The sequence below is a fragment of the Ursus arctos genome, unplaced genomic scaffold, assembly GCF_023065955.2.
Source record: "Ursus arctos isolate Adak ecotype North America unplaced genomic scaffold, UrsArc2.0 scaffold_12, whole genome shotgun sequence".
NCBI lineage: Eukaryota > Metazoa > Chordata > Mammalia > Carnivora > Ursidae > Ursus > Ursus arctos.
In genome coordinates, this window is record NW_026622786.1 from 69,929,744 (window position 1) to 69,944,582 (window position 14,839).

General features: G+C 36.9%; 1 protein-coding gene across 1 annotated transcript in view; it reads left to right on the forward strand.

Moving 5' to 3' along the window:
* Window positions 1-14,839, forward strand: part of ZSWIM5 (zinc finger SWIM-type containing 5) — a 198,586-nt gene that overhangs the window by 119,932 nt on the left and 63,815 nt on the right. The window contains exon 2 of the mRNA XM_026498229.4: window positions 8,796-9,152. Coding sequence (XP_026354014.2) covers window positions 8,796-9,152 — 357 coding nt within the window. The remainder of the gene's footprint in view (window positions 1-8,795; window positions 9,153-14,839) is intronic.

Consider the following 14,839-nt stretch of genomic DNA (forward strand, 5'->3'; position numbering starts at 1 on the left):
CTTGGATATAGACCAGAGGGAGGAGTTAGGATGAATTCCAGAGCCATGACTCCTGCCTGCTTCTCCCAGCCTCAGCACATGCGACTTTACCTCTTGCTGTTGGCTGTCCAGTTGCTAGTTTTCTTTCTATTCTTTGAATAGTCCATGTTCCTCTCATCCTTAGTACCTCTAGCCTTAGCATAGCTTTTTCTTCCTCCTGCCTCAACATTGCTGCATATATGCGCCTTTTTTTTTTTTCCCACCTGGAGTATTCTTTACCACTATTCTGTCATTCCCCATTCTTTCACTTAATTAATTATTATTTATTCTATGATATTTTGCTCAAAATGTTATTTCCTCGAGGAAATCCCTTGTCCTAAACCAGATCCGGTCTTCATATTATATGCTATCCTATCATCCTGTACTTCTCTTTCATACCACTTATCACAATTAGAATTAAATAATTACCTGTGAACTTAATTGTTTAATACCTGTCTTTCCAGCTAGAATATAAATGCCATAAAGTCAGGGATTATTTGGTCTTTTCATGGGTTTATTCTTGGTACCTAACACATGGTAGATGTTAAATAATTATTAGTTGAATGGATGAATTGACTTCAATTTAAGATACTTTTTAAAAAGAGAGAGATTAACATCTTTATGTGTTTTGGCTCTTTGAACTTCTTATAATCTCCAAGGGAAAGACATGTGCAATAGGTTACCAAATTAAATCTGACCAGAGAGGCCAGATATTGCATATTCTCTAATTTGTCTCTATTAGGATTCCATTTTCTGTCACTTTGGTAATTATCATAGTAGCTGACTATATGTAAACAAAAGGTGAAAATTGAATTAGGATGATTTTGCAGTGTCTTAGTTTAAAAAAAATATTTAAGAAGCAATACCAAACATTACTCTGATTTTCCTAAACTAGGAAAATGAAGTTGATGTTCGGGCAACATTCTAATACAAATAAAATGTGGTTTTTAGGAACTTAGACTCTGAAGCCGGACTATCTAGGTTCAGTTCCTAACTCTGCCACTTACTGGATGTGTAAACTAGGCAAGTTAATTAATTTCTCTAAGCCTCAGTTTCTTTACCTACAAAAAAAAAAATGGAGATAATACTAAACACATAACATTGTAGTTAGAATTAAATGAAATAGTGCTTATAAGAGGTCTTAGTGTCTAGCATATGGTAAGTGCTCAAAAAATATAATTAAAATTATTTTATTTTTTAATCAAAAGAAGCAATTTGGTTGTATTTAGGAAGTACATTAACTTGAAGAAATCCTTTACAAATTTATTTTTTATAGTTTTTAAAACCCAGGATGTTTCAGAATGTGAAGTTTCGGTCATTTTAATTTCTGTTATCATGACTGTAATCACGCAATGAATTGGGGTCAAATTATGTAACTTCCCTGAGCCTGTTCCTCATCTGTGAAATGAGTGTCTCTTATTATCTGATTCTGGGTAAAATTCTCTCTCTTGTGAACTAGATTTAAACTTCATAGGCAGAAATGTTAAAGCATCTTCATTTAATATGATTGAATTCAGCATTAGGGTAACAGGTGAGTTTTCATATGAAGGTGATATTTGAGCTAAGCCATAAAGAACACAGGATTTTCTTACTTGGGGAAGGGAAATTTTATTTCTGTTTTCCACAAGTGGAAAACTAATCTTTGGTACTTTCCAATTAGTCCAAGCTGGGGTCTAACCCATGCCCTGGATTCTCCAGCCTTGATTCTGGGGAAAGAAAATTATTAAGTAAAGAATTTCAGTCATTTCCATTTCCTCTGGGTCACTATTTAGTTTAGAAGGCAGGAGAATAAGAACTCTTTTAATACATGGGCCATTCATGGATTGTTAACAATTTCTTGCTAATCATGAGGTTCTCAGAGCTCTTGCTGCACGTATAAGCATGGCAAACTCTAGCAAGGACCACCTGCAAATAACTTGGTTGTTAGGAGCCTGTGAGGCCATTTCTGCACACTTTTTGAGATTTGCCCCATTACTCAGTGGCAGTTGGAGCATGTTGGAGGCAAGGAAAACATGGCATACTAATAGGATAACATGCTGGTATTCATAGGCTTACTTCATAGAAGGTGCTCATAGAAGGCCAGCAATTTTCCTGGAAACATGTTAGAGCCATTGTGATATGTAATGGAGAAGGGACTGTGATATAATTTTATTCTTAAATTTCTAAACAATGTGAAGACCAGGTGGGGAAGCTATCTCAGCCACAGAACAGAAAGGTGAAATGAGGTCTCTCTTTTCTCAAGGCAAAGCTCACTTTGTGATTTAGGGATTGGGTTGAGGTGGGGATGTAATGCTTGCAAAACGAAACAGGAACTCCTTGAGAGTATTGGTACATTATTCAGGGCTTGCTTGTGTTAAAGCACTTGAGGGTTTTTTGTTTTTGTTTCTCCTTCTGTATGAAGTGATAGGGCCACCAGGGGAACAGCTGCCTGATTGACTGTTTTCTTCAAAAAGCTGGGTCTCTACCAGACCTACCATCCCTGACTGCTTCACATCAAAAAGATATGCTGTATGAAGGAAGGAATTATTGGGAGTTGGACCATTATGGCCTGCTGGAGCCACTAGTGAAGCAAACATATATTGATTGCTTTCCTTTGTGTCTGCCTATGCCTTCTCCCACCAATCCATCCATTATCTTAATCATTCCAACACTTACAATTGGTAAAAGAGACTGTTTTTAAAAGCCAGTAGTTCTTGGACATGTGAATATTTGATAAGCTGGATGATTTCATAATATATGCATTTTCTTTTCGCGTTTTAGGAAAATGTGATTGAAAGATCATCACAAAGATGATGTTCTATAAAGTCCTTGTTTTTCCTATGAATTCTAAGCAATTTTCATGGTTGTCATTTCTGTCACTTTTTTTGTTAAAAGCCCACCGTGTTCCAGACACTGAATTGGGCATTTTACATGTTTCTTTCCTCATTTTACAGATGAAGGTGTTAAGAGCCAGAGAAGGTGAGAGAGTCAAAACTGAAATAAAAAATAAAGCCACTCTAATGAAATAATTGATTGAGGCAATGATCATCAATGACTACTAAAACTATTAGGTAGAAAGTTGACAGGGAACTTTACAATGGATGGATCAGGCTCATAACACCTGAACGCAGTTATCAGTCCTAAGAGCACAAAAAGAAAAACCATCAGGCATTATGTATCTCCTGATGTGATGTATTAGGAAGTATGCAACACAACCTGTGAAGTAGTTTTACCAAAAAACCTGAATCTGGTCAAGTCTCTCTGAGCTAACTTATTATTTTTCAGTAAATAATTGGAGGTGGGGGAGGAGAGGAACTTGTAGCTTAAGAGACAAATCAACCAAATGTAATGGCCGGACTTTGTTTGTATCCTGATTTGAACAAACCTCCTGTTTTTATTTGTTTGTTGTTCTCAGGGCTTTTTAAAAAGTTACTTGTGGCAATCTGAACACTAGATATTTGATTTTAAGGAATTACTATTAATTTTAAATTCTTATCTTTAGAAATGTATACAGAGGTATATAGCAATGAAATTATATTTCTGGGATTTACTTCAATATAATCCATTGGAAAGGATAGAGAAGGAGTTGGGAAAAGGTAAAGATTAACCAGTGTATGTCTCTGTTGAAAATTATTGAAGCTGAGTGAATGGAAACATGAGGTCTTATTATACTAAGCTCTCTCTACTTATTTGTTTGAAAATGTCCAGATAAAAAGTAAACACTCAGAGCATACAGTAGCTATTCAGTAAATACATGCTGGAATCAATAGAGATTTTGAGGCTTCTACATGTTTGTTCATATCAACAGATTATTGATGGACCTGTTTATGGCAGTTAGGTTTGCAAGGGGAAGGAAACACTATATCGAGCCTATCCTATGTAGCTTTATTCCCAGGAGTAATTAAGCATTTAAAAAATATTACTAGGTTACAATAAGGCAAGAAGCACAAATATGTGATACTGGCTTTCAGTTTACATTCTAAGAGATACAAAGGGAAGAAGGAACTCACAGCAAGGAAACTTCCACAGAGCCACTCACAGACTTCTGCCTTTTAAATGGCCCTAGGCCTGGAGCATGACCTATGACAGTGGAGCCCAAAGATTCACCAAGCTCAAATAAAGATGTTCTCAAGAGCATCATGGGCCCTAACCAAAGTCTCTAGGGAGTCATGTCTGATTGCTTTTAAAAACTATTTTGTAGAAAGTATCTCAGTTGTTTAACTTTGACCTGGTGTGGAGACCACTGGAATCTAAGTTGATACTCAACATTTTGTCTCTAATTCCAGATTAACAAAGAGGGTTCAAACCATTACCGATGCTATAAAAACTGAAATTTTAGGATTTCGATAACCTGAGTATGGGCTTTTGAGCCAGACTTCCTGGGTGTGAATCTTGGCTTTGCCACTTACTAACAGAATGAACTTGAACAAGTTACTTAACCTTTCTGTGCTTCTTTCCTCATATGTAAAATGGGAATAATAATAGTAATCGGGGTTTTCCAGAACAGAATCAGTAGGATATATGTATACACACACAGATCTGTATATATGTATATGTGTGTATGTGTGATTTATTTCAAGGAATGGGTCTGTGCAATTATGGGAGCTGGCAAGTCTGAAATCTGAAAGGCAGATGAGATCTACCCCCATTATTGAGGATAATTTCCTTTAGTTAAAGTCAACTGATTGTATATGTTAACCACATCTACAAAATACCTCTACAGCAGCCCCTAGATTAGTGTTTGATTGAATGATGGGGCCCTATAGCCTAATCAAATTTACACCTAAAACTTGGATCATACCTACTATCAGATTCATAAGAACTGTGAAAATATAATGAGTTAGTGGCATATAAAGCACTCAGAACAAAGCCTAACACATGGGAGGCACTCATAAAGGTTAGCTATTATTACACACTCTTTAAATTCCAAAAGTAGCCTGGTTTAGGAAAGATAATAATAAATTCAGTGATAGTCACTATAAAATCAGTTAATATTCTCACTAGAATGAACCTTGGAGGTCATTTTAAAAATGTGGAAGCTGAGGTCCAATCTCTTTTTCATATAGCTAGAGTGATTTTGGTTTTTATAGTGATGAACACACACATCTTAATAAGATACCCATCGCTTCTGTCCCAAATCTCACCAATATTCTTACTCATTTTCATGCAAGAAAGGAATTAGAGATTTGGGTTCAGAAACTGTACTGTAGACCAGGTGCCTCAAAGCATTGAACTGATGAAGTGGAAATGTTTATATTCAACTTTTAGATTCAGAAGTTTAGAACCTAAGCTCTTCCTACATTGACATCACTATCATATTTAAAATTTCAAAGTTACTCTTCTATGGGGTCTCTTTTCATTAGGACTTAAGTCATTTCTCACAAACGTATTAATATCCAATGCTCCTGAGTAGCCTAAATGAAATTAAGAATGCACTTTCTTAGCACCTGGTTTTCAACCACTGTGAAACTTGGCCATTGGGGAAGTTCTCTCTGATGCCCTTGACATGGAGACTCATTAACAGAGATTGCATAAAAGCATGAATAATACATTTATAGGACATTTTACAGTTTTATAAACCACTTTTGAAAGATAGGGCAAGTATTATTACCCCCACTTAACTGAGGAGGAAGCTGAAGCTCAGAGTTGTAAAGTGAATCTCCCAAGACTACATAGTTAATAACAGATTCTGACTGCCTGATCCCAGTATAATATGCTCTCCGCTATATAACTCTACTGGCTATGTCCCGTGGATATATATCTGGAAAAGAGCTGTTTTTCAACTCTGCAGTTCTTTTCCTTAGTTCTAAAGTAAAGGCAGTCTTGGAGACACTCCCAGAAGAGTCAGGACCTGGGAACAGGGGACACTCCTTGGCAGGGCACTATAGGACCTCTTCTGTATAAGGCCATTACCCTCAAGAACAGGAGACATAGATGACATTTTTAACACAGAGAAACAGGCACAGAGACTTAGACAAAATGAAAAGACATAGAAATTTATCCCAAACGAAAGAACAGGAAAAGGCCATGAACAGGGATCTAAGGAAAAAAGATACATGCCTGTTAGAGAATTTACAGTAATGATCATAAAAGTACTCATCAAACTTGAGAAAAGATTGGAGGACATCAGTGAGAACCCTAACACAGAGATAAAGAATAACATAGCAGAAAGAAACACTTGATGGCATGCACAGCAGGCTGGAAGAAGCAGAAGAATGAATTAATGACCTAGAAGACAGAGTAAGGGAAAGTAAGCTGAACGAAGGAGAGAAAAAAGAATTATGCAAAACAAGAATACGCTTAGGGAACTTGGTGACTGCATCAAACATAAACACATTCGTATTATAGGAGTCCTAGAAGAAGAAGAGAGAGAAAAGAGGGCAGAAGATTTATTTGAAGAAATAAGAGCTGAACTTGCCTAACATGGGGAAGGAAACAGGAGGCACAGAGAACTTCTATCAAAATCAACAAAAGCATATCCACACCAAGACATATTGTAATTAAATTGGCAAAATATAATGATAAAGAAAAAATATTAAAAAGCAGCAAGATAGGGGTGCCTGGGTAGCTCAGTCAGTTAAGCGTCTGCCTCTTGATTTCACTTAAGTCATGATCTCAGGGTCATGGAATCAAGCCCTGTGTCAGACTCCATGCTCAGCATGGGGTCTGTTTGTCCCTCTCCCTCTGCTCCTCCCCCTGCTTATGCTCCCTCATTCTTGCTCTTTCTCTCTCTAAAATAAATAAAATTTTCTTTAAAAAAAAAAAAAGCAGCAAGATAAAAGAAGACTGTTACATACAAAGGAAACCCCATAAAGCTACCAGCAGATTTTTCAGCAAAAAAACTTTCCAAACCAGAAAGGAGTGGCATGATGTATTCAGAGTTCTGAATGGGAAGAACTTGCAGCCAAGAATACCCTATCCAGCAAGGCTGTCTTTCAGAATAGAAGGAAAGTTTCCCAGACAAACAAAAACTAATGGAGTTCATGACCACTAAACGAGCCCTGCAAGAAATATTAAAGGGAACTCTTTGGACACAAATGACTGTATGAAGGTAGGAAACACAAAAGCAGTAAAAATGAATATTTCTGTAAGAAGAATCAGTCAAGGAACTCACAAAAGAAAAGGAAGTATACACCTAAAACGTGGGGAGGAGAGGAGTAAAGAATGGATTCAAACTTAAACAACCATCAATTTAGTATAGACTTCTATATGCAGAAGAGGTTATATGCAAACTCTATGGTAACCATTTATCAAAAACCACTAATAAATATGCGAAGAATAAAGAGAAAGAAATTCAAATATGTCACTGAAGAAAACCAGCAAACCATGAGAGAAAGACAAGAAAGGATCAGAGGAAATCTTCAGAAAAACCACAAAACAAATAACAAAATGGCAATAAATACGTATCTATCAATAATGACTTTATCTTTTTAAGTAGGCTTCAAGCCTAGCATGGAGCCTAATGGGGGGCCCGAACTCATATCCCAAGATCAAGACCTGAGCTGAGATCAAGAGTCAGATGCATATGGGAAGGGGAGGGAAAAAAAAGAGGAGACAAACCATAAGAGACTCTTAATGATAGAGAACAAAGTGAGGGTTGATGGAGGGAGGTGAGTAGGTGATGGGCTAGATGGGTGATGGGTATTAAGGAGCACTTATTGTGATGAGCACTGGGTGTTGTTTGTAAATTCTACTCCTGAAACCAGTATTGCCCTGTATGTTAACTAAATAGAATTTAAATAAAAATTTGAAAAGGCTGGGGCGCCTGGGTGGCTCAGTCGTTAAGCGTCTGCCTTTAGCTCAAGGCGTGATCCCGGTGTTCTGGGATCGAGCCCCACATCAGGCTCCTCCGCTGGGAGCCTGCTTCTTCCTCTCTCACTCCCCCTGCTTGTGTTCCCTCTTTCGCTGGCTGTCTCTATCTCTGTCAAATAAATAAAATCTTTTGAAAAAATGTGAAAAGAAAAACGAAAATAATACCTTCATCATGTTGTTGTGATAAATTATTAAAAGCACCAATTACAGTTCTGCTACATGATAGGTGGTTTACAAATATTTGCTTTTCTTCTCCTTTTTCTGTTAATAGTCCTAGGCCTAGCAGTCTGATACTTAAGGTCTCATTAAACTTTGGTTAGAATGACTGAATTATTCTGCCTACATTTCAAAATTATCAGTGCTATGTGCTAGTAAGTAGAGGTGTAACACTGCTAATCCCACTGCACCAAGCTGTGCTCTCCATATTTTATGGGTTTCTTGCCTTTTACGTATTCCACATGACCACCATTTTGGAATTGTATGTTTTGAGGAACAAATGTTGTCTGTAGTCTCCTTGTTCTTTCTCCTGTCCTTTTCATGGTGTTCTTTTGGTTTCTCTTGCATTTAGTATTCACCTTAGTCTAGATTGTACTGATGTTATTTGTAGACTTGTCTTTGCCTCCAAAGAGCTTAAAGTCTACCTCGGAGTTTCTTAACTTATTTGGGGTTCCTTGTTAACCATTTGAGACTATAATGAAAGCTTTGAGCCATCCCCTGCCCTCAGCAAAAGTACGTATGTACAAACAAAAGTTTTCATAATTAGTTCAGGACGTTTGTGGACTCGAGGGTAAGGACTCTTTTTCTAGATATTGTGGTCCTTAACAGCTATACCTGAGTTTCACTGGCCTTTGTATTATGGCAGAGCCTACCACATAGATAGGAGATACTCAGCAAAAGTTTCTGAATTGATGTAATTGAAATGCAAAATGAAAATCTTCAAGCTTCTTTCTACAGAATCTCTAAACACACTTTCTTTGTTTCCTTAGGCTTCCATCTCAGTGGCACAGTAACTGAAGCAGCTACTACTTCTGAACCAGCAGTGACTTACAAAGTTGCAATCAGTTTTGATCGATGCAAAATCACTTCAGTGACATGTGGCTGTGGGAACAAAGACATATTCTACTGTGCTCATGTGGTAGCACTCTCACTATACAGGATCCGTAAACCAGACCAAGTCAAATTGCGTCTTCCTATCTCAGAAACCCTTTTCCAGATGAATAGGGACCAGCTACAAAAGTTTATTCAATATTTAATCACGGCACACCACACTGAAGTTCTTCCTACTGCACAGAAACTGGCAGATGAGATTCTGTCCTCCAACTCCGAAATCAACCAAGTGAATGGTAATTATACAACATTTTTGTTGCTAAAAACCTACTTTGTTGCTTTATTGCATATTTAGAGGTTGAAATTTTGGGGGGAATATTTTTGCAATTGTAATCACTTCAACCTTAATGAGTTCATTCTATCCAAACAACTATTTAACTCTTAGTCTAGCAGTCCAATTGTCTACCTTATAAAGATTTTGGCAAAAAAGGACAGAGAATGTTAGAGTTATATGTCGATCTAGTTTATGGACTTTATTGTCCATATAATCCCTGTCCCCAGGAGCCTGAAATATTCAGGAGTGAGAGAACACCTAAAATAATTTGTGTCATTCAGTGTAATTAGATGGATATGAGAATTTCTTTAACATTTTAGGATCCCACATAACATCAGGGTTATTCTAAAGAGCATCTGTTAGTATTGTGCTTATGAGCTATGTGTAATGGGAGGTTGCATGGATGAAGAAAGATACTATGTTCACTTATTCATTAAACAAGTATATATTGAGGACCTGCTCTGTGCAAGCAATGGTGCTGATTGTTGAAGGCATAAAACAGACATGGTTCCTGCCTTCAGGTAGCTTAAAATCTAGTAGAAAAGACAGCTTGGACATTAATAAGGGTTTATTGAATGAATACAGCCATGCATATACAGGTGATGAAAACAGGAGCCATTATAGGAATGAGCAAAGTAGAATGAGAAATGAGAAAAAGATAGCTAGCAATTATCAAAGTCAGTATAGAACTGAGTGAACAACTGAGTTGTTTCAAGAAGTGAATAGTCTGGGGCGCCTGGGTGGCACAGTCGTTAAGCGTCTGCCTTCAGCTCAGGGCGTGATCCCAGTGTTCTGGGATTGAGCCCCACATCAGGCTTCTCTACTAGGAGCCTGCTTCTTCCTCTCCCACTCCTCCTGCTTGTGTTCCCTCTCTCGCTGCCTGTCTCTCTTTGTCAAATAAATGAATAAAAATTTTTTTAAAAAAATGAAGTGAACAGTCAACAATGTTGAGTATTGTGGAAGATACAGACCAAAGTTAACAAACATAGAAAGGCAATTTGGGGGAAATAGAAACTATCCAGAGGGAAGAAAACCTTGAGAAATTATTAATAACATTATCATTAGATTAAAAGAAGATATTGCAACTATGAAATAAGAACTGGATGCTGTAAAAACAAATTCACACAACAGGAAGAACTAATGAAAATTACAAATATAATGGCAAAATTTTTTAAAACTAAGTGATGGAAGGTAAGGGTAAGGAAGTTTCCTGTAGAGTAGGACAAAAAGACAGATGAAAAACAGGAGGAAAAAACTTGTCAAAAATTAATAATAGGGGTTCCAGAAATAGAAAACAGAGGTAAGGAATTCATCAATGAAATAACTGAAGAAAATTTTCTAGAACAAAAGCACGTGGTTCCCAAAGTGAAAGGATTCCACTTAATGCTCAACAGTAGAAAAAGAAGAATGTTTTCAATAATGGAGCTGTATCAATTAAATATTCATGTGGGGGGGAAGCAAAACTCCATTCCTATCTCATGCCATAAAGAAAAAATCAATCTAGATGGATTACAGATATAAATGTGAAAAGTAAAACAATGAAGTATATAGGAGATAACATGAGAAAATATCTCATGTCCTGGAGGTAGGAAAAAATTTTCTTAAGTAGGAAAAGATTTGAAAATGGGACTGCTCTGAGAAACAAACTGAGGGCTTCAGAGGGGAGGGTGTGGGGGATTGGGATAGGCCGGTGATGGGTAGTAAGGAGGGCACATTATTGCATGGTGCACTGGGTGTTATACGCAAATAATGAATCATGGAACATTGCATCAAAAACTGGGGATGTACTGTATGGTGACTAATATAACAAAATAAAAATTATTTTAAAAAATGGGACTACATTAAAATTTTAAACTTCTTTTTATCAAAAGACATCTAAGAGACTAGAAAGGCAAGTAGTGGGAGAAGGTATTTTACAGTATGTATAACTGGCAAAGAGTTTATATCCTAATACTATAAAGAACCCCTACAAATAGTAAAATGCACAAGAGACACAGAAAGGCACTTGACAAAAAGGATATCCAAGTGGCTAATAAACCTATTAAAAGGTACTTTAATTAGTAATCAGGGAAATGCAAATTAAGACCAGAATGAGATACCAAGGTAAGTAATATAACAGATGGAAAGTACATGAGTCAGTATCTCTATGCTGGTCTCTCTTCAAAGTCTGTTTTTCACTACAACACTAACTTCAGCCTCCAGCCTCATAGGCCCGAGCATGGAGAGCCACAAGCTGGTTTCAGGCCCCTGAACATAAAGCTGGATGGTGTATATGAAGATAGTCAAATCCTGCTTGGCCTATTCCACTATATAGAATACAGGATTAGTCAGAATAAGGCATTTTCCCCCATACCCACCAGAATGGCTAAATTTTTAAAACTATCAGTAGCAACTATTGGTGAGGATATTGAGCAACTGGAACTAATATATTGCATGTGGGAACTAATATAGTGCAGCTACAAATTGTGGCAGTCACTTTGAGAAACTGTTTAGCATCGTCTAACTAAAGTTGAGCATATGCATACCCTGTGACCCAGAAATTCTTTTAGATGTCTATTCAATGGAAATGAGTAGCATAATTTGCACCAGCTTAAATAGAAACAATCCAAATGTCCATCAACAGTAGAATGACTAAATAAATTGGTACAGTCATATAATAGAACACTATACATCCATGAAAATAAATTAAGTACTATTGCTAAACCCCAAGATATGGGTGAATCTTACAAACATGATATTGAGTGAATAAAGCCAGACACAAAAGAATAACTCTTGTATGATTCTACTTATGTAAAGTTCAAACACAAGTCCCCGGTGTTAGAAGTTAGGATAGTGGTTAATTTGGGGAAGAGGAAAGGAGATAGTGTTTGTGAAAGGGCTTTTGGGATGCTGGTAGTATTCTATTTCTTGACTTTGGTGATAGTTACACTGTTGTAATTACTACGTGATAATTCATCAAGCTGTACACGTAATATTTGTGCACTCTTCATAATTTATATTTCAGTTTAAAAATATTAATTTTAAAAGCAGTGTGTGTATGTGCATATACGTACATGTGTACACAAAGACTGGAAGGAAATACACCATAATATTAACAATAGTAATCTATGGCTGGTAACACTATAGCTGCATTTTATTTTCTTTATGCTTTAGTGTATTTTATATAATAAGCATGTATTATTTTTATAATTTAAAAAAGGATGTTTAACAATGAAAGAAAAATTGGTTCCATAGTCTTAATAGTTCCCTCAGGACAGGTCTCACTGTTACAGCCTCAATGCTAACTTGGAGCCTCAATCCACATGATAGTTTGTTTCATAATTATTTATACAAGACATCCTTTCTATTTTATCTTCATTTGCTACCATTTCTTTTACAATCCTATGGAAAATTTCACACTATAACATTAAAACTGACTGGGTCCACTTTACCACTACTGAGGGTAATTAGTTTCATGCTCACCTCTTTTTATGAAAAGACTAATATGAACATATATAGAAACATTTTTATCTTCTTTTTTTTTTTTAACCAAAGGATTTTTTAAAAATATTTTGCCTGGGAGTTAGTAAGGGACAGCTGGAGAGGCTGGTTGTGAACTACAGACCTAGTTTATCTAATTAAAATTATCCATGTTCTTGTTCATTCATTCCTACATGCTCTGCTCTCCTCCACTATCTGACCTTTACTCTTGACATTTCTTACAGATTTATCTTAAGTTTTCTTCTCCTCTTATTCTACATGATCACTATAAGCAATCTCAGCTACATCCTTGACTTGAAACGTCCTCTGTGTACTATGACTCACAGATTACCTCTCCTGTATCCAACTGACTATTCCATATCACAGAGACATCCCCATATCAACATATCCAAATGTGAATTTACCTTCCTCCCCAAACTTGCTCAATAAATAGCACCACCATTTAGCCACGGATCATGATAGAAATCTTATAGTCATCCCTAATACTTTTCACTTATAATCCATATGCATTTCATTGCAGGACCTGTTAATTTTACCTCCAAAGTATATTTCATCATTTTCCACTCATCATTTTCAGCTCCCCAAGGATAAGACCTATATCTGCTTTATTTACCACCATACATCCAGTATTTGGCACAGGTCCTGACACATAGTAGGCTCTCAGTTAATATTGGTTGAATAAATGAAAATGTCTTAGAAAATCCTCCTTGGGGCCTCTTGCCAATTCATGCTCTCCCAGATGACTTTAATTTCTTCAACCGTCACACCAGCTCCTTATGGTAGTGTTACCTGGATGCCTCAAATATTGACTCACTCCCTTTTTGCTGCAGCCATTCATTTTGGCAGCTGTCTTTCTCATCTCCTGGGTTCACTATAGATCAGCAAACAATTACATAGTTTATCTTCTTTTTTTCCTATCAAATAAACAAACCCTTCTGAAGTTCTAGTTGAAATTTCACTGTTAGTAACTCTCAAGGCTTTGCCTTATCTGAGCGCTCTCCCAGCAGTTTTCTTTAGTCTGTACACTGCGTATTTATAAACGGTGCTTATTTCTTCCAGAGCTGCTGCCACTACCACCACCTGGGCCCAAAAGATTTTCCAGTTTTCTCCATACCCCTTTGAACTTTTATAGGGGGTTATCTATCACTCCACACTTACAGCCAGTTAATTAAGGCCATCTCCCCTAGGAGATTGGGTCTTGTTCCTCCTTTTTCGTATCCTAATTGAACCACCCAAGAGTCAGAATTGGTATTCAAACCATCTTTGCTTGTATTTGGAGCACAATTTCTGCTCTTCCCTCCTCCCCATCCTTGGCAACAAGGTACTCAAAGGCCCAGTCCTTGGTTTATACCTGTATATCCCATTTTATCTCAGTTCTGTCTTTATAGAGCTACTAAAAACTAGAATCATTAGAGGTGAGACTCTATAATCTGCGTTTTTAACACAAACCGCTAGGTGATTATTCTGTATATTAACATTTGAGAATCACTGTACTGGTAAGAACTCTATCATCCTCACTAAGGGGAGAATGCCTTATTCTGACTAATCCTGTATTCTATATAGTGGAATAGGCCAAGCAGGATTTGACTATCTTCATATACACCATCCAGCTTTATGTTCAGGGGCCTGAAACCAGCTTGTGGCTCTCCATGCTCGGGCCTATGAGGCTGGAGGCTGAAGTTAGTGTTGTAGTGAAAAACAGACTTTGAAGAGAGACCAGCATAGAGATACTGACTCATGTACTTTCCATCTGTTACATTACTTACCTGTATAAGCTTTAGTTTTTTCATGGTGATGGGTATTAAGGAGGGCGCATACTGCATGGAGCACTGGGTGTTACGCAAACAATAAGTCATGGAACACTACATCGAAAACTAATGTACTGTATGGTGACCAACATAACATAATAAAATAAAAAATAAATAAAATTAGAATAATAATACTACCTTATAGAGTTTATGAGAGTTCATTGGAATTTACTTATCAAATAATCACTGAGCACCTACTGTGTGCCAAGAACTGTTCTACATGTTGCAAATATACCAACAAACAAAACCAGTTATGCCCTCAAGGAGAGTATGTTCTAGTGAGGATATGTATAAAAAGTGCTTAGACTCTGGCATGTAGGAAGCACTGAAGATATGGCTCTTATTAACAAATATTTAAGGA